General features: G+C 39.7%; 2 protein-coding genes across 4 annotated transcripts; one reads left to right on the forward strand and one right to left on the reverse strand.

Annotated features, from left to right (window-relative positions):
* The first annotated feature begins 59 nt into the window (after window positions 1–59).
* On the forward strand, window positions 60–16064 carry LOC107077311 (uncharacterized). The gene is made up of 15 exons (XM_015346431.2): window positions 60–994; window positions 2215–2387; window positions 3161–3307; window positions 4764–4860; window positions 5245–5366; window positions 6400–6470; window positions 9046–9141; window positions 10246–10377; window positions 11307–11435; window positions 11885–11929; window positions 13525–13565; window positions 13907–13962; window positions 14410–14439; window positions 14802–14911; window positions 16002–16064. Exons 3-15 carry the CDS (start codon window positions 3220–3222, stop codon window positions 16062–16064), a joined length of 1080 nt encoding a protein of 359 aa, XP_015201917.2. The 5' UTR covers window positions 60–994; window positions 2215–2387; window positions 3161–3219.
* An 886-nt stretch (window positions 16065–16950) lies between these two features.
* LOC102691795 (E3 ubiquitin-protein ligase TRIM39-like) lies at window positions 16951–25709 on the reverse strand. 3 transcript variants are annotated; one of them, XM_015346421.2, is made up of 7 exons: window positions 25624–25709; window positions 24352–24929; window positions 23451–23546; window positions 23079–23312; window positions 22750–22897; window positions 20923–20949; window positions 16951–18782 (listed from the first exon to the last, which is right to left on the reverse strand). In XM_015346421.2, the coding sequence occupies exons 2-7, from the start codon at window positions 24925–24927 to the stop codon at window positions 18247–18249; spliced, it is 1617 nt and encodes a 538-aa protein (XP_015201907.1). In that variant the 5' UTR covers window positions 24928–24929; window positions 25624–25709; the 3' UTR covers window positions 16951–18246. The 3 variants fall into 3 exon arrangements, with proteins under 3 accessions (XP_015201907.1, XP_015201906.1, XP_006630305.2); XM_015346420.2 differs by having other exon boundaries at window positions 25494–25708; XM_006630242.3 differs by lacking the exon at window positions 25624–25709 and adding an exon at window positions 25075–25286.
* Window positions 25710–26405: the final 696 nt, after the last annotated feature.

Below are 26405 nucleotides of genomic sequence, written 5' to 3' on the forward strand. Positions count from 1 at the left end.
TGTGTTAATTTGTCTCTGGAAACACCGGGGGAAAAGTCATGCAGGAGACGGGTATGGAGACAGGGGGCGTGTCCTTGGTGTGCAGGTGTCCAGGGGGAGTGAGTCCAAACCGGGAATCCAAAACAGAAGCTTAAGTCTATGGCCAGGCGATCAATCCGGGAGAATAAAAACGGGAACCGGGTCGGGACCGGCGGGGGGAACAGGAACAGGGACAGGAACAGAAAGTTAAAAACATGACCGAGCCAGACACAGCAGGACTCGGGCTCACGCGAAACGTGATTCAATGTAGAGCTACGAATGACGTCTGCGTCTGGCTTTTAAGGGGGAACTGAAGAGGGGCTGGAATGAGGCAGAACGAGGATGAGCTGGAGCTCCCTAAGAGGAGGAGAAGCGATCGTGACACCGTGTTCTCAATGTGAAAAGAGAACTTTGATCCTGCAGTTTTTTGTTCCATGGTTTGCATGATATAAACATGGAATCGTGTGTAATCAGACTGACTACATCAGCACCTGCAGTGCTGTCTGCATGGGAGTTTCTAGTTTAATTGGTTTCTAGGAAAACTGGTCTTGGCATCTGCCCAGGTGGTACTCCACCTTGTATCCGTCGCTTGCTAGGATAAATTAGTGAGGGGGTCTGTGTTTATAAGATAACGAGAGGAAGATCTGCTTTGGCTGAAAGTAAAAAAGTAATACTGTATATCTAATAACGCGACGCCTCAGTATAATCAGATGTGTGTACTGAAAACGAAAGTGGAAATAAAACTCTCATCAGAACTGCCTTTCCCTTTAACGACTTCTAACTTGAGGTTTCTATTTACTTCGAAGCGCTATGCGCTGTGTTTTGTGTAAAGATCGCTAAGTCCTACATCTGTATGAACTCGCTTTCCCTTCGCACACGATGCTGCTGTAAATGGATATATCCCAAGACTCTTTCGCCTGCTAGGGAAAATATATATCCCACAAAACAAATTTGAGTCGTTGAGTCCCAGACAAAGGTAATTTGCAAATTACTCTTTTTCAAGGAGCTTAGCTGCGTGATTATGTAAGTATTTTGATTTCACTTCTGTGTTTTTCTGGTTATTCGATTATACTCGTCAAATGTTAACTTGCTTACTGATTCGTACAATAATATACGCGGCAAACAGTAACATTAAAGGCGACAGGTAGCTTGGTTACATCCCTGAATTCGTTTTCTTTGGCACGAACGAGAAATTCATGCTAAGGATTCACATTTTGATGGGTTAAATAGGTCAGGATGAATGTAAAAAGCCATATTTTTTCAGCAGTTCATAATGTTAAATCATGCGACTATTTGCAAGTGGCCTCACGTCTTTTTGGGTCAATTAAAATGACTTGAAAGCAGCGTATTAACCGGAGATGACTCCGCGGTTAGTGCGCACCTCTGTAATAATCTAGGACGCTAGATTAATACCAGTTTCAAAGAATTTAGCTGCTGAGCTGATCTCCTGATCAGTAAGTAAAAATTCTCTCAACTGCAACCTACCAAAAGTAACATTTGCTGCCCTCTATAGGATTTGAAAGTACTGGACGAAGTATATTTCCGAGTTTCTTAACTGCTTCTTTCAGTTCATGTTGGAGGTTTGGCTAGGGCCTAACTCGGCAAACAACGGGGCTAAACGGGTACACTTAGAACTCCATCGCCGTCCATCGCAGAGCACATACTGTACAGACACACACCTGCGCAAAAGGGCCAGTTTTCTCCTAAATAGTGTACCAGTATGTCTTCGGTCTGTGGGAGAAGACTGGAGCATCAGAAGGGTATCCTCGTGAACATACAAACTCCACCCAGATTGAAATGTGGGATTTGAACCCAAGGCTGCAAGACAAGAATGCTAACCACACCTCCCACATCCCTGTTATTTGTATAACTTATTTCTATTTGAGCAAACAGGTCATATTTTCTGGTACAGTTGTATTTGGTCTTTTTATGCTGTTTCTACCATGACATGTCTGTTTCTGTAGACATAAAAACGAAAATTGAACTAGTTATCACACCTGCCATCCTGTTTGAACAAACCTGATGAAACGAACACAATGGAGTCTCAATGCATATAGACTGAAAGGACCACCTACACACACTCCATTAGTTGCTTTCGAAAACCTTACATGAATTTCCTATAAAAAATTTTCAAACTGTATTTAATTCAGTTTTGGTACGTGAGCTATTTAGTGCTCTATATGTCTTTTTCCATAGCCTCAGTACAGAGGAACACAGACAGAAAACAGCAGGCAGAGAACGACAGGTCCAACACTGAAGGAACCATAACAGGTTCTGATGGTGAGGTGAGTCAAGGACTGAGAAGCTTGCAGAGGAGTAGGATTCTGTAGCAAACACGGGCGGAGACGTTAGACCACCTTTGTCTTTGAGTAAGTCAATCAAACAAGTGACATTTCCTTCTCTGCCCTTTTCGTTTCCTAAACAGCTTTATCCTTTCTGCATGTCGTGACTGAAGACTGTGCTGCCAAGTGATCCTTCATGTGATTAGTTTTGTGGACATTAGGGTGCGCTGTGGTGTTATAATTCATCACCTCCTATAATATTTATCTTGAGTTCTGCACGTTTTTCATCTCTGGTCCAATGAAAGTGTAATTACACACTCTTGCTAAATTAGTATAGTATGGATGGAAACGAATCACACATGAGCAGTTTCATGTTGTAATGCCCCATGATAATTAGGTGAAGGGTGAGTATGTGCAGTAATATTATAGATATTTTATGAAAGAGAGCTGGGTGACTTCTTTTTGAGGTGTGCACTAAGCTGTACTTAAGGCTGGTCACCTTTATGAAACCTTAGAGTTGTGGCTTGATTTTCAGGGAATCTAACATAATGGTCTTAGCAGTCGTTTTTGTTTTTCTTTCGGTTGCTCACTGAATATTTTGCCACCCTCTTACAGAAATAACTCTTACAAAGTCATTGACCGCTCACTTTATTCCTGCAGTGGGCATCAAATGAAACTTTTCACTCTATTAATGCATGCATGTTTTCAGAAAAATAAGGCATGCAGATTTTTGCATGTTGAGGAGATGTATTTGACATCATTTTGATGAATTGATCATTCGTGACTACCCATGATCCACTCGAATATACAAAGTATTGTAGCTTCTATGTGCGTGTATATGGCATATTTCATTTCTGCAGCCTCTGAGCAGAGGACTCCCTGTTGCTCTGCAGGAGTGGGAGACTGGGTGTGAAAGAGGATGGGCTCATGTATCATTGCTGATGATTTCACTGGGCAAATGAATGACAGCACTGAGGACCAGGACCCAGCAGGACAGCCAGTAAAGGGTGAGACTGAACATGATTATTTACCTTTTATTATCTGTGATGATCTACATTCAATTGCTCATGAGACAGCTAGAAGAACATCTCCCATTCCAGCTTCTCTATGCAAATCCCAGCATTGTTTGTAGAGCAATTGAAAACATGCAAGAGCAAACTGTTTGTCAACTTTTCTGCCCTTTACAGACCTTTCTTCAGTGCAAAGGAACACCCCGATTAATATGATCTCCAGACTTGAGCTTTGTTCTTTCCACATGATTAGAAGGCACAGAATTCATAAGTACAAAAAGGAAGAAATGTACTTGGACTTCATACAGTATATACTGTACATGGATATATATTAGACAAAATAACTACTAAACTACTACTCAATTGCTCAGTTGTGTTCATTGTCCTCTGCTCAGATTCATGGTTCCAGCATTGCAAGTAGAGTGAAGGAATAAAATAAGCCCTTGTTTAACTGGCTTTAATGTACTGGGTATACATTTTTTCATTAACTTTGTTTTCAATTTACATACAGTAGCTTTGCATCATGAGAACTTCAAAAGTGGAGGACACTTTTGAAGTTCTTTCTTTCTACTGGATGCAAAGATTGACTACAAACTGTAAGGAAACAGTCTCATCCTAGTCCTCCAGTATAAACAAAAACATTTTTATTGGTGCTCACGTGCAGAGCTGTGTCAGTGCTTTGGCTGCAAATGGACAAGTAAAGGTTAATTCTATGTTGAAAAAAGGAGAAACACAATGTTGCATGCTAGTGCCCTCAGTTCAGTTCCTGGGGTTTTGTGCTAAAATGGAAAAAATGCAGCACCATGCTGCCCGAAAGTAACGCATTCTTGTGTTACATTTTATTATAATATAATATCCTTACATTTATATAGCCCTTTTCTGGAAGCTCCACTCAAAGCTCTTTACATGTAAGTACCTCCACCACCACCAATATGTAGCCCCCACCTGGATGATAGGACAGCAGCCAAAGTGTGCCAGTACACTCACCACACACCAGCTCTCAGTGGGGAGGAGAAAAGAATGATGAAGCCAGTTCAGAGACGGGGATTATTAGGGGCCATGATGGGTAGATTTTGGGAAGGACCCCAGGGTTACACCCCTACACTTTTCAAGAGATACTCAGGGATTTTGAATGACCACAGAGGGTCAAGACCTTAGTTTTAAGTCTCACACAAAGGATGGTGCCACTTTTATAGTATCATGTACCCATCACTACAGTATACTGGAGCATTAGGATTCACACAGATTTCAAGGCAAACACGCCCTATTGATCCCACTAACAAATCTTCCAGCAGCAACCTTAGCTTTCCCAGGAGTCTCCCCTTCAGATACCAGCCAGGCTCACACCTGCTTAGCTTCAGTGGGCTGCCAGTTCTGATTAGAAGGGTGCAATACAGTGCTGACCATTAAATGGCTGCTGACAAAATACCGGATGTGTTTGTATTTGTTTCAGGTTACAATGGTTTGAAAAACCAAGGAGCAACATGCTACTTGAACACAGTGCTGCAAGTCTTCTTCATGACCCCAGAATTCAGAACTGCAATAAATGGGTCTGGAAACACTTCAATATTTTACTGTGTTGCTGTTTATTTTGGAGATTGTATTTTGTTAATTTTGTTTTCAGGTGAAGAAGGGATGGATACTGTGGAGAATGTTCCTCCTTTAGTATTTTGTTATATTTAAAGTTACGTATTTGAGCCATATAAATTCATTAAAACCAGGTCTACTTGCAGAAATGCAGGATTTCAATTCCACAGAGCCAGTTGTTAAGATGCTTTAATTTCTCTTTAACTCATCATTGCACACCTATGAAATTAAATACCTATTCAATTAAATTTAATTACATAATTATACATATCCCATAATATCTTTAAATTAATGTTTAAAATATCTTGTGTGTATTGATACATAATTCAAACCTCACGTTTTGTCAGGATGGAGGAGGAGAGCGAAGGAAGTGTCTCATTCCAGCTCAGGACATTGTTTGAAGGACTAGAACAGGGACACGCATGTGTTGAAACAAAGGGCATCGTAAAGAGTCTTGGGATAGTAAACGGTAGGTCATACGCTCTCTGAATTGGGGGCACTTCTGAATGTAAGAACTTAAAAAGATTACAAATGAAAGAAAGTCATTTGGCCCATCTAGCCCATTTGGTATTTAATACTTAGTTCATGAAAGGATCTCACCCAGACAATTCTTGAAGACTAAAAAGTTAGCTTCAACAACATGACTTGGAAGCCTGTTCCAGACACCTACAGCCCTTTGTGTAAAGTAGAGATTTCCCCCCATCCTGATTGCAAGATCTCATTCAGCCATTTGTTAAAAGAAACCAGGGTATTGGTTTCAACAACCTGGCAGAGTAGATTGTTCTTCTGCACCCTCACCACCCTTTTGGTGAAGAAATGCTTCCTGTTCTCTGTTTTAAATGCACTTTCCTGTATTGTGCTTCGTTTGAGTTTGACTGTTGTCATTTGATAAAGAAGTCCATTGGGTTGACTTTCTCAGTGGCGTCGAGGATCCTGATTACCTGGGTTATTGCCTTAAGGCAATTGCCCCCACTGCCTTCCCTGTTCAGGACTAAACAGACTCAGTTTCTTCAGTCTGTCAGTGTAGGACATCTTTTTAAGCCCCTGAATGTGGACCATGTGTTCAAAACCACCTGCAAATGAAATAAAATGGCAGCTAAAGTTGTTTAAAATGAATAGGTTTGGATAAGGATAACAGAAACCTACACTTACTGTCCATTTGATAAAATAAGTCTCAGGTTGTGAAAACCAATATCTACTTTTAGGACAATGAGTTTAGAACAATTACAGAAATCCTAATTTCAATATGTATCTAATTATAAAATGAGTGAATTATAATCAGAGCTCTAGAATACATGATGTAAAAATGTACATGACAAATCTTGCAATAATGATGTTATGTACATTTATGTACATTTTATTTATGTACTTTAATGATGGTTCTTTACTTACAGTAGCATTGGTTTGCAGAATGATGTGAGTTGGATTTCTTGTAAAAACAAGAGTTAAAGCTTTATGTTAATGTTTATCATATTCTTGAGTGCATATACTTTTTTTCTCAGTTTATGAGCAAAGAGATGCCGAGGAGTTTTTCCAGAGGATATTAAATGCAGTCAGCAGAGATGCCTCAAAGGTATGTCAAATTCACTTTACTCATAAACTAGAAACAGAACAGCAGGTGCTACTGGCTTTATTTACACAAACAAAAAGAGATGTCCAGAACATGTTACATCACGTTTCAGGTGAACAATCAAATATTGGCACTCATATACAGTACCTGCACAAGAAAATAATGCTTGCTTATTAACCTTCCAGCTTTAATACACTTTGCAATCTTTAACCCACTGTACCTGTACTTTCATACTGTATGTAGTTCAGGTGGGTAGCTGCATTAGCATGCATAGTCTGCAAAGGAACAAGTAATAGCTTTATTCGATGCTGAAAAGAGAAGAGAGAAAGCACAACAATTTGGCTGTGAAGCCTTCTTCAGGTGTGAGAGTAACAATGTTACAAGTGTTTTTGTGGCTGTGTCACAACAGAAGAAGGCTCCACAACCGAAATGTTATGTTTCCTTTCTTCTCTTTTCAGCATGGAATAAACCTATTACTTGTTCCTGTACTCACATATGTCATATACTGTATAGGAATTGTATCCCATACAGTATCTATCCTGTAAATGATTCCTGTATATGGGAAGCCAAGTGATTTATTTTAGATATTTCTATAAGCATTCAAATATCTTTAAATATTTGATGATGTCTGAAATGATTGAGATATATTGTTAAATCACTTGAAGATATTCCTATGATGTCCATCTTGAATCATTTATAGATATCTTGAAATTATTTGGAGATATCTCTAAATGACTTCCTGGTAATTAATAATTAATAGCTGCATTTAATAATTTGCCTTGCCATTGCTATGTTGCCTCCATATGTCATGGTGAATTTAAACTCACTAAATCACTTAACACTTAAATCTCTGTGTCACAGTATCCATTGTGGTTGCTGGTCTGCTCCTGGGCACTTAAATATGTTAGATTTTGTGTTGAAAGATGTCAGTTGTCTGCATCAGTTTTCACTGAAGACTGAGTCCACCATAAAAGCAAGCCCCTAAAATGCATTTTCTTATTCAGTGTTGCCAGTCCTCATTACAAATGTCTGAATAGGAAACAAATCTCGAGTTGTTCAATGGCAGTTGGTTTTGTTTATGTCTTCAGTTTTTTCAGGGCACTTTAATACATACAACAAAGTGTTTGAAATGCAACTTTCTGTCAGAGGAGGATAAAAGTCAATTCCTGGATATTCCATTGTCTGTTAACGTACAACACAATGAGCTCTACAATATTGTAAGTAAGATCCAGCTCCATCAGTATCCATATCTATTATATATATCATATTTACCTTATTTATTGTATATAAGAGGGATGGCATAGTGGTGCGGTGGCTCTGTGGCTAAGGATCTGCGCCTGTGACTGGAAGGTTGCTGGTTCAAATCCTGCGGCCGGCAGAGGAATCCTACTCCACTGGGTCCTGAGCAAGGCCCTTAACCCTAACTGCGCTCTGACCCCAAGCTTCTCTCCCTGTCTGTGTGTCTGTGTCTCCATGGAGAAAAGCTGGGGTATGTGAAAAGATGAATTCCTAATGCAAGAAATTGTATAGGGCTAATAAAGAAACATTATCATTGCTGCCTTGCAGCACTCAGACCCTGGGTTGAATTCCTGTGTGGAGTTTGTATGTTCTCTCCTTGTTCGTATGGGTTTCCTATGGGTGTCTGGATTTCCCACCACACTCTAAAGACATGCTGGTAGGTTCACTGGTTTCTGGGAAGATTGGCCCTGTTGTGAGTGCTTGTGTCTACTTTGTGATGGACTGACATCCCATGCAGGGTGTATCCAGGCTTGCACCCATTGCTTTCTGGGATAGGCTCTGGCTCCCCTGCTGCTCTGAATTGGAAGAAGTGGTTAGGAAATGGATGGAAGGACCTATATGTAATACAGAAACAGATTTTATTTGATGTTGTGAGGTATCTAAAATATTTAGATGATTGGGAACAACATTATTTCTTTCTGCAGGTGTTTCTTATTTAAAGAAGTTCAAGTAGGTAGCTGCGTCAGCATGCGTAGGCTACCTACTTGAATAAAGATTTATTCCATGCTGAAAAGAGAAGAAAAGAAACAACGTTTCAGCTGTGGAGCCTTCTTCAGGTGTTCTTTTTTTCTCTTTTCAGCATGGAATAAACCTTTACTTGTTCCTTCTTGTTTAAATGCATTAATACCATGTAGATTTTAACACATAATTACAATTTAAATGCATTTTATTAATGGGAATTGATTAATAACTGTTTAAACAGAGAAACAGCTGAAGGTTTCTGAACCAATGTGCAACTATTGGCCTTTTGGTACTTTTGGGGGATGGCTAGACCCAAATCTCATTCACGTCTGCTTGCCTTATATACTGTATAAGTTGCCATCTATACCGTTGCAGGAGACTAGTTCAGTCCTCATAAAAGTGAGGTTTTAGGCAGCGTATCCTCACAGCTAGACACCCATTCCCTCAGCAAGGCCAGCTGTGTCACATACTCTACATATTCGTCTCTCTCTTGCATCCATTAGGATCTTACCAAAGATACCAAAGAAATCTACCAAACGTTTCCGCTTTTCCATACGCTGATGTACTTCTCCATCTTCCTCATTGTCCTTCTTCGCAGGAGGATGCTCTTGAAGAATTTTTCAGAACCTCACAAATGACAGGAGAAGACCAGCTGTACTGCGACAATTGTGAAGACAAAACCGACACAGAAATGGTGTGTTGTCATGGTTAGGATTGTGAACATGGTTTTGGTTTCTACCATGATCCAATATTCTCAGATCGATGCCCAATCCATCATGAACATCAGTATTAACCTGTTACATTGTAACTGCTATGTGAAACCATGAAGATTTACTTCATACCTGATCCCAAGCCTCTGGTCAATTTCAGTCTTATACAGTATGTGTATATTAATATAAACATAGAATGATTTATATGTTAATATTTCTAATCTACACAAAGCGATAGAATTTAGAACTTTGATTTGTTCAATTTCTCTGGACATACAGTATGGGATCTTTCCCTTCTGCCAATGTTAAAAATAAATGTGTTTTACTCAATTTCTAATGTATCTTGGAATATAAGGACCAGTCAATTATTTAACTGATTTTCAATCTTCTTATTTCCAAGAGGGTCTGAAAATGTCGTACCTTTTGTCCAATCAACTCCATTTCTTTTTTTTTATAATTGAGTACCTTCAGCATAATGCAAGTGTTTAAGTGAACAAAATTAATTTAACCACAGAATGGAAAATGGTATACACTCACAGTCTCAGAATCCACATTCGGATGTCCAGCTGTCTGAAAAAATCCCAATCAGCTGAAGAGCTTAACTGGTTACAGTTGGAGTCAAACAAGGCCTGCTTGTCTGAATTCTACATAAGGAAATCTAATCTTATCCAATATTTATCGTTTAATAGACTATAATACACATTATTTTAAAAGTTCATTGTGATTCATACGCTTGATGAAGAGTACTTGATTTGTCACAGACGTTAATATATACAATACTGTATATACTTCAGTTTGCAATATTTGTGGAAAATATTGAGGGACAGGCATTTTCTTTTGTTTAAAAAACATTGTTTCACATTTTACCAAGGGTGGGAATTCATGTTCATGGGAAACGTTTGGTTGAGCCCTTCTTGGGTTTTCAAGGGGCAAATGATTTCATAGAAATTGAGAGAAAACTGGAGGGCATTGAATGCATAATGATTGGTTACCAATACACACATTGCTTGTTTTAATATCAGTTGCGTTTTTGGAAAATAGTCTTAGATGTTTTATGATTTTGATTCTCATTTTGCTTATTTTTTCAGGGTTGCTGTTTAGGAGAAATGCCAGATATTTTAAGTCTACATCTGAAAAGATTTGATTACGACTTCTATCAAGAGAGCTATGTGAAGATAGAGTGTCCAGTGAACATTCCTCTTACGATACAGTTTAAAATGGTAATGTGCATTTAATTTCACAAAATCCAAATTGCTTTAATGAAGATAAGCAGTTGTTGAAAGCCCAATTCAACGTACTTTTGGAATTAGTGCAACAACACATCTAGATATAGTGAATCAAAGAACTACAAAGAAGTTATAATACTGTAGAAATAATGGGGATAATAACGATAATAACAGTTGGTGAAGAGAAAAGAAATTGTTTAGGAAAACATCTAGATAGCAGCATACAATTTGGATCTGGATCGAACCTTTAATGTTTTGGTAGACACGTTTAAAATGTGTTTAGGTTTTAACCTGTCTTGTGAAAGGTGTGACACCTGAACCCCTCAATAAGCTGAGCTAACGGGCTCAAGGGGGGGGTCTCCTCCCTCATGCAACCTCCATTTGCATTTCGTTAGGCATCTGTTGTCAGACCCTTACGGAGGACCTAGAATGTTTCATTCCTCCCGTGACAGAGATTATGCATATTCAATGCTTAAATTCAAGAAGATTCAAAATAAATTGAACTGAATCCCACGGCAAGCAGCTTTGAAACAATTTTGTTTGGCTTCATTTACTTCTTTAATGCATTTCACGGTAATAAACAATCCCAGTACCGTTACTGAGCGGGGACGCCTTCGGATTTGATTCCTTTGACTTTAGGGGTGACATCCTGGCCATACGTATGAAGTTGTCTTCATACTCAGTATGAACTTAATACTCACATTGGACAAGAGGAGCTGCAGCTGGAAGGGGAGTAAAGATGGGATTGCTGAGCAGAGATCTGCGTTGTCTCGTACTTGTGTGGAAGTGGGATAAGGTTGATGAGTAGAATCTAGGGCTTGTTCTCCTCTCAAACTGCATAATTTAGAGCAACAGAACATTATTATCTTCATGGTGTTGCTTCCTACGTTTATTTATTTATCTTCAAAACACTTGTCTTTCAGAAACCTCAAAAATACGAACTGTATGCTCTTTGCAATCACATAGGAAGTTACAGAGGAGGACATTATGTGGCAAACATTAAATCATTGGATGATGGAAAATGGTACATTTTTGATGACACAGAAGTTAAAGTAAGTGTTATAGTATGTTCCCCTTGTGCTCTTATTCTTTAATATAAGGATGATAATTGACAGGTGTGAATCCTAGTATCTTGGCTGATAACCACCATGGGCTTATACAACTTTAGGGATGAAATTGGCCTCAGTTCCTCCTGAATTGAACTGGTACAGCAGTTTCTCCCTATATTGTATAAAATGCTCTGGTGTCTTTTATGATGCAAAACGCTATACTGTATAAATCCAATTATTTGTGTCAAATGCTTATTATTTAGTTATATGTAATCACAATGGTCATTCTTTCTTGCTGCATGTGAAAATGTAACTGCACAGATTCATTTTAATACCTATCCATAATTTACTAAATTACAGAAACATATTAATGTCCACCATAGTAATTCAAGATAACAGTGAATTTCACTTTTTGATCTTAATTTCTTTTTCTTTGATTTTTGTGTTTGAAGTTTAAGTCCATGCCTAGTTACCAGGAACCCGAGCAGCACGAGAACGTATGTATATGGAGAAAATGTCATCATACACAAAAAAATAAATAACTAGATTATCTAAAAATAAATTTAATACAAGGGAATGTAAATTCAACAGTGACATGAGCTAAAAGTGATCTTACAGCAGATCCTCAAGACTAACTCCATGTCAACTATGGTTTCACTAGAAAAAACAACACACAAGAAAAGTTTTTTGAAAATGTTTACTTAGTGTTTTAGTCATATTAAATTTGGCTTAACCTGTTTAGCTGAGGGATACCCCCTGGCCATAGGATGATGAGCTTGGGACCCCCTTGCAGAGTGAGGAGTGACCAAGGGGCAGCTGCAAAGGGAGAGATGGGCTGCACGAGAGATGCAAAAGGCAGAGGAAGAGAAGGGCTTACGTGTAATATTTTTAATTTCTTTACTTGAGGATATGATGTCAGGAATGATTACAAATTAGAACAGCTGAGGCCGATGGGACCTGGCCGTTGTCATCCCTGCCGATCCCGCATTATAAAGACCATTTATCCATTTGACCAAACTACTGAAAAGGCAGTTTCAAGCCCTGGTCTCGGCCCTCTGCCTATCTATACAGAAACCTCATGATTCTAATTTATCCAGCTGCACGCTTCATTTTTGCCTCCTTCCCTCCCCTCTTTCCCATGTTTGCCTGTACAGCAGCTTCCAAAGGGGGGGGGGGGGGGGGTTCTATCGGCATCGTTCTGCTGTTATGATTGGAATCCCTCAGTTGGATCCTGAAAAGCCAAATAAAAAGCTTCCTGATTTAACTACATTGGGTTTGTTTGTATCAACTGAAATTCATTTATGATGTCAAAAACAGTGAAAGCAAAACAAAACCAAGAGCTGCTAGGATTCAATTCCCATTGTACTGAGCTTGCAAGAACAGAAACATTAAATACATATTGTAAGGACAGGAACGAAACATTTCTGGTCCCCCAATAACGACCAGACACGACAGATGTATATTAAATCCCTCTTTATGAAGTTACACATCCCATGCCCCCTACACACAAACAGGATGATGATGTTTAACATATTGCAGACAGTGGTGTGGAAAAACAACACAGTCAGTTTTAGCAGCGCATCCCCACAGCACTGGCACCCTGGGGGGGGGTATCCGTGTGGACTTTGTATGTTCTCCCTGTGATTGTGTGGGTGTCCTCTGGGTTCTCTGGTTTCCTCCCATAGTCCAAAGACGGCAGATTCAGAATACCGGTAGATAAATTGGCTTCTAAGAAAATTCAACCAGGTGGGAGTATGTCTGTGTCTTTGTCTATGTGTATCCTGCCTTCCACCTGGTTTTTGGGTGGACTCTGGCTCCCCCAAGAGCCTGTATTGGATGGAGAAGTTAAACAACGGATAGACACACTCCCATTCCACTACCACTGAAGCAGTGCCTTAGCTCACCCCACTGGGGTGAGGCTGTGTGTCACACCCTCAGCTGAGCACATTACTCTGTTTGATACAGGGCTTGTCTGAGTGAATGAAAAAAGTTTGATTAAAGAATTAGCACTCAGTTTTCCTCACACTTTTTGCAAAACAGAGTGACTATTTTTCAGTATGTGTTTAACCTCTACTTCCTGGTTTGCTTACAGGACTATCAGATCATTATGAAGACAAGTATACATTACATAAGGTATGCTCAATTTTCTCTCCTTAGGTCTTTTGATTTGACTAAGCTCTTTGTCGGACAAATGTTGAGTATTTGCACAATGTGCAGTTGCAAGAAATAGTTTGTGAACCATTTGGAATTACCTGAATTTCTGCATTACGCATAAAAATGTGGTCTGATCTTATTCATGATATGTTCATGAAATGTTCATGAATCATTAATGTTTGTCATACAGTCTGTTATGCAGACTAGTGTATATATACTAGTGTAGTATAGTATAATATTGTGTATTACTAGTGTATTATAGTGTATACAATATATTATATATATATAAATCAAATTATTGAGCAGCTGTCATTTTTCAGGTCCCAGGATGCATACTTGCTTTTATACAGAGTTGTGTCTGAAAATGGGGATCATGGTATGTGCAACATCTATCATTATTGTAAAAAGAATGTTTTTTCTCATTGTCTTGTAAGCTCCCATCAGCTGTAACTTCCTGACAGCAACTTAGTAACATCAGTTCACAGACATTTTAAATCACATACACTACTCGCAAATTAATCAGTATGAGGCAAGGAGTAAAACAAGAAAAATAACCGCTCAACGATTGGGAGTTCAAAAATGTAACAAACCTGAAAATGTATGTACCTGTTTGTAATAATCTCCTATTTCATTCCCAGTTATTGTCCAATACCCATTATTATAACAGGTCTAGCTTAATGGAGGTAAAATTGAGTTTTTCAGGGAACATTTCAGGGTATTTAAAACCACACTAACATTGTATCCATATTGGAAGGGCATCAAGTTTAATTGTGAAAACTCCAAATATCCGCCATTCTAATGGGCATTCTTGTTGTTTAGGCAGGTCTTGCATGGATCAGTGCTACACTTAATTGTATGTAACTTTCTATGTTTCTATGTTTTCAACAGTTTCTATGTTTCCTTTAATGCTGCCACAATTCCATTCCAGTTACAGAAATGCTGACAGAGCAGTGGCTACCACTGTTGTCAGAAGTTATTGTCAAAAGCATTGTTTTCTCCAATAAAATAAGGGGCAGGGCATGTTGCCATAAGAATGGGCCCTTGACAGGTGCCATATTATTAATTATATGTAATAAAAAATAATAAGAATTGTTGTTGTTAAATTGTAATGCTGTTTTACATCACACCGGCACAGTAGAGGAGTAAAACAGAAGAGGATGGCAGGACTGCTTGTAAAAAAAAAGTTGAATCCTTTTAAACATCCATATTTTCCAGATGCTACCGACGGTGTTCCCAATCTGCAGACGGGACAGGCAGAGGATTCAGAGAACTGTGTTGGCCAGAGGAGTAATCGTACGGATAAAGCACCACGTCGCAGAAGGAGGGTAAGTACTGTATACTTTACAAAGTGGACATGGGATGTAATTGAAACAAGGCCTAAATGAAGACATCTTTATGTATTAAAAATAGATGTCTACCCTCTGTGTGTATCATCCCTTTGGCTCATGCTTTAATTTTATATATACTGTACATTTTCCTGGCAGTGGTGCAGCACTAGGGCCCCAGGTTCCATTCCTGGGGTGCTATCTGTTCACATGCTCTCCACATGTCTGAGGGGGTTTCCTATTACAGTCCAAAGACATGGTGGTAGGGTAAAATTGGCCCTACTGTGTGCGTTTTTGCCTACAGGTATGTGTGATCTGCAATGGAGTGTTGTCTCGTCCAGGGTGTACAGTTTTTGGGGGGCACGTGTGGGGCTGCTGTTGTTGTACAGAGTATAGTGACTGCTGATGTTTAATCAGCTCAGATCTGTCAATCTTGTTAATGGTTAGTTGTGTGACAGTACTCCACAGTAGCTGTTTTTCTTGAAAGGCAGACTAATAAGAACATTGATGACTAATCACCAAATATTCTTTATCAGTGAGATAACTGCTTATTCAATTCATTGTCATGGTGGGTCCAAGTCTATCACAGCATTGGGCACAAGGCAAGAGACACCCTGGGACAAGACACCAGTCCATTGCATTTATCTCATAGATACATACACACACTGGGGGCAGTTTTACAGAAGTCAATTAGCCTACATTACTCTGCTCTCCTCCCCACCGATAGCCGATGTGTGGGGAGCGTTCTGGCGCACTATGGCTGCCGTCGCATCATCCAGGTGGGGCTGCACATTGGTGGTGGTGGAGGGGAGTCCCCATTACCTGTAAAGCACTTTGAGTGGACTGTCCAGAAAAGCGCTATATAAGTGTAAGCAATTATTATTAATTATTATTATTACCAGTAACCTTCAGTCAATCTCAGCCATGTCCATTCACCATGAGAAAAAGCAGCTTGGAGTCAATAAACACATATACAAAGTACCAGGTTTTAACAGGTATTCATTCTTGGTCACTCCATAAACTGTCTGTCAAGGGCTATGAAGTGTGTGGTGCATCATTTTAACTCTGTTTTTCCTTTTTGATTCTCAAGAAAACCAAGAAGAAGAAAAAAAAAAGGAAGAAGAAGAGGAGGAACAGAAAGCGATTCTTTTAATTGACTGCTTTCTGCTCGTCTGGATCAACTCAAAACCATAATATCACTGCAGCACGTAGGATTTCTGTCTGTCAGAAGTACAAAGGGGTTTTAGTGTTTCCCAGTCTTTCTTCCAGCTACAGTACCTTTGAAGTATTTTCTCCACTACAAGCCTAAACAAAATATTATTCCACTTTCTAGTACAACCTAACCCTTTGATTAATTCAAAAGGCCTTGGAAACTGCTCAGCAGTATAGTCAAAATAGGTTTACACTGGAACCCAAATTGAGAATGAATATACACAGAATTTTTTTTTAAAAGCTTGGATAAGTGTGTCAGAAAAAGAACAAGAACAAGTATAAGAAAAACAGCCAATAGAATTACACTGAAATCCATCAAGGCTTGTCTAGTATAACACTGACCACTAAGTGAGAGTGATTAAAGCACACAAGTGGAAATCTCTCAAAGCTTATCTAGGGACACCACTGCTAAAAATACTCGGTATCCCAGCATTCCCCAGACCCAAGTATTAGGCTCAGGGCTCCAAGGCAGAAAGAGCTATTGTATTTTGTTTTTGTTCTCACCCCCACACTCTTTGTTGCTTCACTGCTCTGCACAGCAGGGAAAAATAAAATCACCTTTGCTTTCAGCTCTTGCAGTAGGTCACAGTGATGTACACTGGAGCTACACACTGTGCCCATGCCTTACTGAAGGTGGCTGTCTAGACAATACAGTATAAATTCAGATTTATAATATATAAACATACTAGTAATATAATACTTACTAGTGTAATAAGATTATCTAATATCATAAAAGTGAAATGTTATGTTTTGAAACTCCATACTGGTTTAGCTTTTTATTTAGTAATACCTGCAAATCACGCAAAATAAAATAATGACACCAGTACTTCTTTACAAAGGGTTTATAATTTCTCATGTCTCCGACAAACACAGTTTGCATTATGTTGGTGGAATACATAACAGTAATGTCTTGCTTTGAAGTTAAGTTGGTTTGCTTGCTAGTAAAATACAATGCAAACATTACATAAACCGTTCTATATGTAACAAGGACATATGAAACTCAGGACCAAGCATACTGTAGATGTTTTTGGTTAACCGCTACAGAAATTGTGGAGAAGATATAACAGTTCCTTCACCCAACACAAAAACCCCATCCCGCACCACTGGTACCCTCCATGCTTCTGCCCAAGATCCCCTGAACTATAAATAGGTATAATGGAGCCCCCAGCCTCCAACATCCCACCGCTGGCACCATAGCAGCAGTGCACAGTTCCTGGTAAATGGGCCAGGATAGGATCTAACTAGGAGTTTCCATCAAGACCCCTAAAATCCAGCTGCACAAGCAATAAACATTTTACTGACCCATGACAACTGTACATCCAGTCCTCCTTTATCGTGGGGGATACATTTCTGAGCTGTCTGAACAAAATGCATCTATAGGGATAAAGCACTCCTATGCCATATATACAGTATACTGTGGGTATTCCTAATACACCATGCAAATGAACAGAAATATGACAAATAATATGAGTACATGACAGAACATTAAGAAATTACTGCACACATTTCCATTATATCATTATAGAAAAGAATACTATAAAAATAAACATGCACCATGTAGCTTTACACTTATTAGTCATGAATCTGAAGACAGATGAAATGTCACAAATCCCAACTTAAACTGGGTAATTCATGCAGGGAATAGAGCTGAGCTTTAGAGACGGTCATACACCAGACTTGGCCTGACACCACCAATATACGAAACCATGGATGAGAAAAACATGGGTGAGTAGGAAGAGGAATATTGACTCACTGAAACACTATAATTACATTCCGTCTGTGACTGTCTAGGAAATCGCTCAATAAGGAACAATATGTACAGTATAAGAACACAGACTGTAAAATATTAATTCCCTGCTTTGATGGCAGATAAATATGTTTTATTTCCTTCAAAAAGAAATCATACCATTTTATATATATATATTAAATAAATTAAAACAAATCTCTCTATTAGTGGTGACTTGTCAAAGGAGGATGCTATTATCTCAAATTTGTGAATGTTGCTTCCTTTTCACATTCCACACATTTCAGATTGTCATGTAACATAAGAGAAAGCTAATAAAAACTATTAATATCATCACTACTTCTCTTATTGTATTAGTAATTCTTATTCCTCCTTCCATTCAGTCTGTGTAGTTGACAGGAGAGATGATCAGTGGGGCTGCATTTTTGCCTCCATGATGTTTGTTGGGGCTGAAGAACGGGTAGAGTTTCTCAGTGAAGGTGTCAGTGAAAGTGTAGATATGAGACCTGGCCTCCACATTGTAGAAGGAGACCTGGCCCTCTTCATAATCCACATACACCCCCACCTTCAGGGGCTTTAAATTCAGAGGGAATATGACACCATTAGCCCAGTATTTATCCCCATTCCTCAGACACAAAACCCAGCAATTATTTTGAAGTTTATACGTAATCTGCCCCTTCCTGTTGACGGACTCTCCAATAACTCCTAAATCCCAGTCAGTCTTCCTCCCCACCTCCACCTCCCAGTAGTGTCTCCCTGAGGTGAAACCACCCTTTCCCACCACACAGTGACAATGATCAAACCTCTCAGGATTGTCAGGGAGATCCAGCTCTGTGCCTCCGTATCTCACTTGTTTCCCGTCCTCAGACACGATGAGCCAACGAGCAGCTGTATTGGGGTTCAGAGTCACATCAACTGTGGAGCAGAGAAAAAAAAAACAATAATGAAGAAAGTACCGTACATCTCATCCATCTCTTAAATAAATGGAAAGGAAAGAAAGGAATATTATACTGCTGTTTAATCCGTAAGGTGATACATGAAATTGTTGTGAAAACTTTTAAATGTAGTGAACTTAAGACACTTAAACTTTCAAATCCAGATAGTGGGCTAAGTTTTTTTTCATAACCACAAAAAAGATTATTCTATCTACAGTATGTCATTTCCCAAACATATTGGATATAGCCTTTTAACCACTGTGTTTTATTCAGTTGTTCTGTTAAAGACTAATAATAAAGAAACAAGCACACTGACTCTCGCCTGGCTGTAGAAATGACAGCGCTGGTTGGAGATCAGAGCTGGCATATTCCCCCTCACTGACAAGGGATAATCCGGGGAGAACTGCTGCAATGATGTTGGGGTGAGGCAGTGGGGCTAGGCCATGATCGATCACAAAACTTTTATAAGCAGGGAAGCAGAAGTGTAAGACTGTAATTTGACTGCCTCCTGAACTACTGTGCAATAACAACAATAATGTTAACATGTTAAAAGATTCCCATCAAGCAGCTTAATAGTTCAAATAAGGATCCAGTAAAAACCTGCAGGTGTCTGGGTCCTCTAATCTAGAGAATTAGAGTTGAACTGTTGGGCATATTTAGAATCTTTAATCTTTCACCAAGTGTTATTTTCTAGAAATTTAAGAACTGCGCTCTTCTGGACATGAGAATGAATGTGATTTGGAAATTGTATTGGGTTCTTTTGCTAGTTAAAATAGAGATGCGAAACATGATTAGATGTGTTTTGTAAACTGTAAAGCACTTTTTTGGTCATATTATTTATTGATGGAGGTTAGGGCCTATAGACAAGACTGATCTTTAGTGTTTATGTTTCAGGAGACCTGGCTGGGTTTAACAGTAAGGACTATGGGTTTGACACCTGGGCATGACATCATACCTGTCAGGATACCATTTCACCAAAGTAAATAAGACAACCAATTGTTTGTTAACAAATGGAATAATAGGCTCAATTGCAAACCATTGAAAATTACATACGGGCACAGTCCCATAGCTAGTATGCAGCTCTACACTAAACTAGTATACTAGGCAAATATCAATTGCAATAAACAATTAGCTCCTAGCTAGAAAATCTCTCTACTGCAATAAACCTAAATGAATAGCTGCTGCCCTCTGGTGGGCACTAAAATGCAATCCTAAATTAGTCCAACTCTCAGAGACAAAGATTACAGGACCATTGCAGACAAAGCACTTCACTCTCTTGGTTTTTGGCCAATGCTGCACTGTTAAGGAAAGGTCTCTGCCAAAACAGGCATAAAAGAGCTACTAGTTATTTTATTCCTCTGAAATGTAGACGAGGCATTTTCATACTATACTAGCTGGAACAGTGAATCACATGGGAATGATCCAATTGCACTGGCAGCTAATGAATGAAATAAAATTGTCACAATGCAATAATTTTAAGCTTACTTTGCCGTGAGATAATATATGTGTACATAACTGTATACATAACTTCTTGCTATCATCCTATCTCACATACTAGACAGGATGTAGTTTTCAATAGTGAGTTTTGCGATATGTATGAAGATAAATGTTTTGGTGAAGGAAGCAAACTGAAATTGAGTAGAGATGTATTTGGCAACCCAAGAAAAATCAATTGGAACCCTGTTTCACTATACATAATTCAACACTTTAAAATCATTCTACCACTGATGCAGGGATACCCATCCAGACTGTCCTTCTCACTAGAAAAGACGAGTTCTCTTTCTCCATACCATCTCTAGGATAGGTCAAGGGGTGTCCAACAGGGCTTCTGGGTCCGATTTCTGGCAGTGTGGTTCAGTTTGTTATGTTGAGAATTCGGCACTTTGGATGCATATGGTAGCTCTGTACTAAGGTTCCAACCACAGATCCCATTTTCAGATGTGTCAATTTTGTATTATTTTCTTCTGAAGTTATTGTGGATTTTGATTTTTAGAGATTCTGGAGAAGAAAATTACTGTCCCTACTATATGCATTTAGCTGTACTGGCACATTTTTCCACACATTATTTACTGTCTTGCATTTAACAACACAATTAAACAGTTAAATTAAATTACCCTTACCTGCATACTTGCGCGCCTTGTGGAATTCTGGAGACAAAAAAAATGTGAGAATTGTAGTTGTGTTTAACACCTAGTTTTTGAACAATTTAAAATCCTGGTGCCATGAGCTCCCAGACAGAGCAGAAGTGCATGTCTTATAGCTGCAACATATTTCACAACGCTATTGTCAGGAAAATGACCAAATCTTTGCTGTTGCATATGTATTTGCATTTTATTGAACAGACATTACATTTAATATGGAACAGGTTAAAGGTTCATTCTATGCAGAAATGTTAAAAATAAAAGTTCTCTCCATACTTTTCTTTTAACCTATACCTGTTCCTATGCAGCCTATGCATGCTAATGCTTATGCAGCTCCCTACTCGAATGACATTTATTATGTTGATTGGCACTTGTTAACGACATGATTGTTCCACAGAGGGTATATTATGAAACTCAAAGGCTATCAGCATGTGACCACATTGGAAGCAACACAAGCTGCACATCTGTGACACATGCTTTGCACCACGTTGCAGATGCTACCTTGTGGGATTCCCTCTTATTCCTTTTAAATAACCTTGGACAAGCATGAGCCAATTCATAGCATACATGTTCAAGAAAGCTCAGGTCTACTCTGACATACCCACAACATTACTGTTACACTGTCTATCTGCAAGATAACCTTTGTTCTCCAAGGTGTAAGGGCATGGTTTTCCTCCTGGAGTGTTGTCACATCAGGATAATCCCACAAGAAGGGCAGCACGTGTAGTCTCAGGACTTGATCAAACTTGCTCCATACGGTCTAGGTGATATTAATCCCAGCAAGTGGAGCTAATAAGCAACTAGAAACTCTTACCCAAACCATTGCATTTGGACTTTCCATCAATATCAACTGGTCCACTGTATGCAACAACTAAGTAATCATTGTGCTTGTCTGTGCACACTAACTGATGTCAGATAGGTTTGTCTCAAAATCTTGATTTGTTAACAAATAGGACTAGACTGTTGCAGATGTACTGCATCAACCAGAGGTTTTTGCTCCAAATAGTCAAGGAACACTGTTCCTTTGACATGTGGCACATTTTTGTCCTTTCAGTGTTTTTCTTTTCACCAGGACTGAAATCCAATAGATTTGATCTATTTGATCAAAAGCATGCGATCACGTGTGCCTAATCTGTCCTCACCAACAATTTAGTTTGTCTGCAACAAAATCACTTGAGTTTATCCCTCAAGTGACTTTGTGTCAATCATGAATCATCAATTAATTAAAACCACATCAAAAACATTTTTTACGCTATTCAATATGAATTAATTGAGAGCGATATGCTTATTTTGCTGCTCTGCATAGAGCTGTCTACAGGCTTCAAAGACTGACACAATATTTCAACATCCATCTTAATACCATGTGACAGAAAAAACGATGTTTCTTTGAAATCGGATATCAGCTCACTTGGGTTATACAAATGTAGACCAGGAATGGCAGTGGTCTTCATTTCAACTAAGTCCTACATTATTTGATTGTAGCCATTATTTGAAGACTTAAGACAAAATGAAACCTTTCCTTGGTTCCTAATGTGCTTCTAATTTAAATGGACTTATAAAACCTCCTGGACTGACTGCAACCCTCTGGGTCAGGAGTTGGGCTCCCATGTGGCTAGCTTAGTATAAATTCAGACAACAAAACACACCCCCTTGCAACCATGTCTTATTCTACCTTGTATAATCTCATCTGTATAGCCAAGCTAGTGTTCTCTCAACCAATCCAGTTCGAGTTAAATCTGCAACTCAAACTGATGCAATAAACAAACCGATACTAGACTATAGCTACTGACACACAGTTATACTCACTGATTTCGGGCACTTTCTCCATTTCTTCTCTGAGTCTCTCCTCTAGTTGGGACACAACTCTTCTTATAGCCCCCAAACCAAGGTCAGGCTGAACAGCGATGTTAGCCCAGTCCTTAGTCTGCAGAGGGAAGCTCTGGGATGGAAATCTCTACAGCAGGAAGAAGAAGAGGTTCATTGAGGTTTTAAAGCCTTGTGAGGAAATAAGAGCACTTCTAAGTCTGAACAAAGAAAACTAGCACATGATATAGAACACTGTCAATGTGGTGACAAAGTTCATTCTCTTTGCTCTCTAAATATCGTGTCTTCTCCTTTCAATGGTGTGAGCTGACCTGTAGAAAGTGGAGGTGGTCCTCGGTGTGGGAGAGCTTTTCCAGCTCAATGTTTCTCCACAATAACAAGTTGATTTCCTGCTCCAGCTCTTTGATGAGTCCTTCTGCCTTCCTCTCTGCTGCTCTCTGCTTCTCCTCAATCAGTTCAATGAGCTCAGCCTGGCTTCTCTCAATGTGGCGCTGGAGAGCAGTGAAGACCTGCACACTGTCCTCGATCTCTCTCTGTGCACAGCTCTGAGGCGACAATAGACAAAACACAGAAGACATGATTGATATCACAAAGCGAGGTTCATTGACAGCTGAAAGAAACTCCTACAGTAAATCTGTAGTGCACTGAGCCTTAGAATTCATAGGATACTTGACAGGCCTCACTTTGCTGAGCTCCACTGCCTGTTTGATCTCCTCCACCTTCTTCAGTCTGTCCTGGATCATCTGTTGTACTTCTGCCTCAGTCTTCCGCAGCTGAGTCTAAAGGCCAACAGGGAACAAAAGCACTTCCATCACAGTTACTGACCCAAAGACACTCAGATGATCAACAGACACTCACACTAAACACAAAGAGGGGAAATGTGGCCTTAAATAACCATCATCATGACACATTTTAGTCCCACAACAATATATTGTAGCGCCCTCGCCTGGTGGTGAGGTGAAGTGCACCTAGGCGTTCAGGGTACCGCAAAGCAGGCTCGGAGTTGTAGCTGGGGGGAGTCTGAGAGTCCGCACAACGACCAGCAGCTGACCCTGCTCATGTAAATAGAGTTATGTTAGTTTAAGTGTCCTGCGCAGCTTAGTAAAGTGTGTAGAGTCTGTTAACGAGTTACCACCCTAAACCTGTGTACATGTTCCGTTGGTCCCCTAATGTGTGTGTAAATCCTGTGGTTGGCATTATAAAGAAGAATAAAAACTCTTGCTTGTTTTCCTATCACATCTCCACCTGTCCTTTGCCCTGCACGAATCTGTAAGCGCTACAATATTCAGACTTTGTTATAGATTTAAATATAAGTTTTCAGATCAATAGAAAAAACTCTATGGCAAAATAATTAAATGTAGAAATTCTTTATGGTGCACATTTGTATATCTAAAATGGAATCTAATTTTAAGAGATTGGTAAATTTGTTGTAAATAACTTTTTCGACACAGACATTACAAAAACAAAGGCTAACTTTATAACGCGGAGCTTAAAGATTGATTTCCATTATGATTATTCAGAATATGTCCAGGCTTACATTGAGAATACTATTTTAGTAAGCCATATTCTAGTCTTACAACCCACCTGTTTCTCTCTGTATTCTTCCTCTAAAGCCACAGTGCTGTGCGCCTGGTGGTCTGTCTCAGTGCAGAACTGACAAACACAGGTCTGGTCTGTCCTGCAGAACAGCTCCAGAAGTTTCTCGTGTTTCTCACACAGCCTGTCCTCAAGTTTTTCCACGGGGTCAATCAGCCTGTGTCTCCTGAAAGCAGCTCCTTGATAGTGAGACTGGATGTGAGTTTCGCAGTAAGAGGCCAGACAGACCAGGCAGGTTTTCACAGCCTTGAGCTTCTTCTCAGTGCAGACATCACAGGGCACCCAACCTAGTTTAGTGGAGGGGAACCCAGCACTGCTGGCTCTTGTCTTCTTGAACTGTTCAGAGATTTCTCTTAAGCTTCTGTTCACACTGAGATCCGGCCGTGCTAGGAAAGCTTTCTTACAAACTGGACACTGATACACGTCACTACTGTCCCAGTATGCTTCAATGCAGGCCAAGCAGAAATTGTGCCCACATGAAGTAGAGACTGGTTTGTTAAATATATCCAGACAGATGGAGCACAGAAACTGCTCTTCCGACAGGAGACTACTGGGTGAGGCCATTCCTGTGAGAAGAGAAGCAGTAACAGAGAAAATAATAGGAGAAGATTAGCAGAAATAATACAATACAAACAGCACAGAACAGATCTGGAGGGACAGAGGCTACATACACAGACACAACAGATGGGAGTTAGTTAATATTTCAGTCACCTCTCGCTACCTCACACCTGGAAAGAGACACCTTCTCTGACACTTCCACAGGCAAATTCTCAACTGAGCTTCTCACCATAGCAGTGTGGAAATCCCCAGTGGCAGAGACTAGGAGCGCCCCTGTAACGTTTTCATCGGGAAAGAACTCAAAGAATGGATGTCCACCAAAAAATAACATTTCTTTTACAAGCAGCTGCCCTTCTAAAACAAACAGTAACACAATATTCCCCCGTCTATCGAAAAGAGTCTACTTTGAAAACTTAATGTATTGCTTACATTCAATAAAGTAAGCCTTAGAAAGAAGAACTTTTTTTTGTCCACAAACGGGATTTTCAAACTCTATGTTGTAGTTAATGAAGCTCAAAAACCTCATACATCACCTGACAAACACACTCCTCAGTCTATCCCAGCACACCTACCTGTACAGACCATATAGTGTACTTTAACTTTCCTATTCGTATTTATTCACACTGTACTTTCTTCCCACTGTCAATCAGCTCAAACTTTCTTCGCACTGAACCAGGGCTCTCAGTCCAGCGGTGTTTCTACCTTACTGAGGATGAAACAGTTCCGCAGCCCCACACACCAACAGCGTGCAGCTCTCCTGTTCACTTCCACTTGCGTATAACCCAACAGCTCTCCTCCCCTTCCCGAAGTGCAGTGCGGCTCCTCTGCTCTTAAAGGCACAGCAGACCTTTGAAGCTGATACTGTGACTTATTTCATGAAACGGCAGAATGAGATCCTTGAATCAATTAACTATCAAATGGGTTAGATGGCGGAATGGCCTTCTCTTCTCTAATGTTTCCTTTCTATACCGCTGGGCTCTCGGCCTCTCTTAGGACGCAACAACACTCTGCATAAACCAGGAGCGCTTTCGCAGGAGCTGAGACAGCAGCTCTTTGATCGGCACTAATTTTAAAGGACACAAAAAGGTTTAAATAAATGACTTGGATACTTGAATAGCTGCTTGTAAAAACTGAACACGGTCAGATTTTATCAGTGAAAAGAAAGCTTTAGAATGGGAGAGACATATCTCATCCCGTTGTTTCTCAAAGGATTTTAGGTCAACTATGTGTTTACTTTAGCACTCCTGTATCATGGATACATTTCCCACTGGCCCATACCAATCACGGGTTTCTAATAATCCCCATCTATTAATTAGCTTCGTCACTCCGTTCCTCTCCTGACTGATAACTGAGGTGTGGTGAGTGTACTGGCACACTTTTGCTGACATTGCATCCAGGTGAGGACTGCACATCGGTGGTGGGGGAGAATCCCCATTACCTCTGACGCGCTTTGAGAGGAGTGTCCAGAGATGCTACTGCTGCTG

The sequence above is a fragment of the Lepisosteus oculatus genome, chromosome 4 (assembly GCF_040954835.1).
Source record: "Lepisosteus oculatus isolate fLepOcu1 chromosome 4, fLepOcu1.hap2, whole genome shotgun sequence".
NCBI classification, from domain to species: domain Eukaryota; kingdom Metazoa; phylum Chordata; class Actinopteri; order Semionotiformes; family Lepisosteidae; genus Lepisosteus; species Lepisosteus oculatus.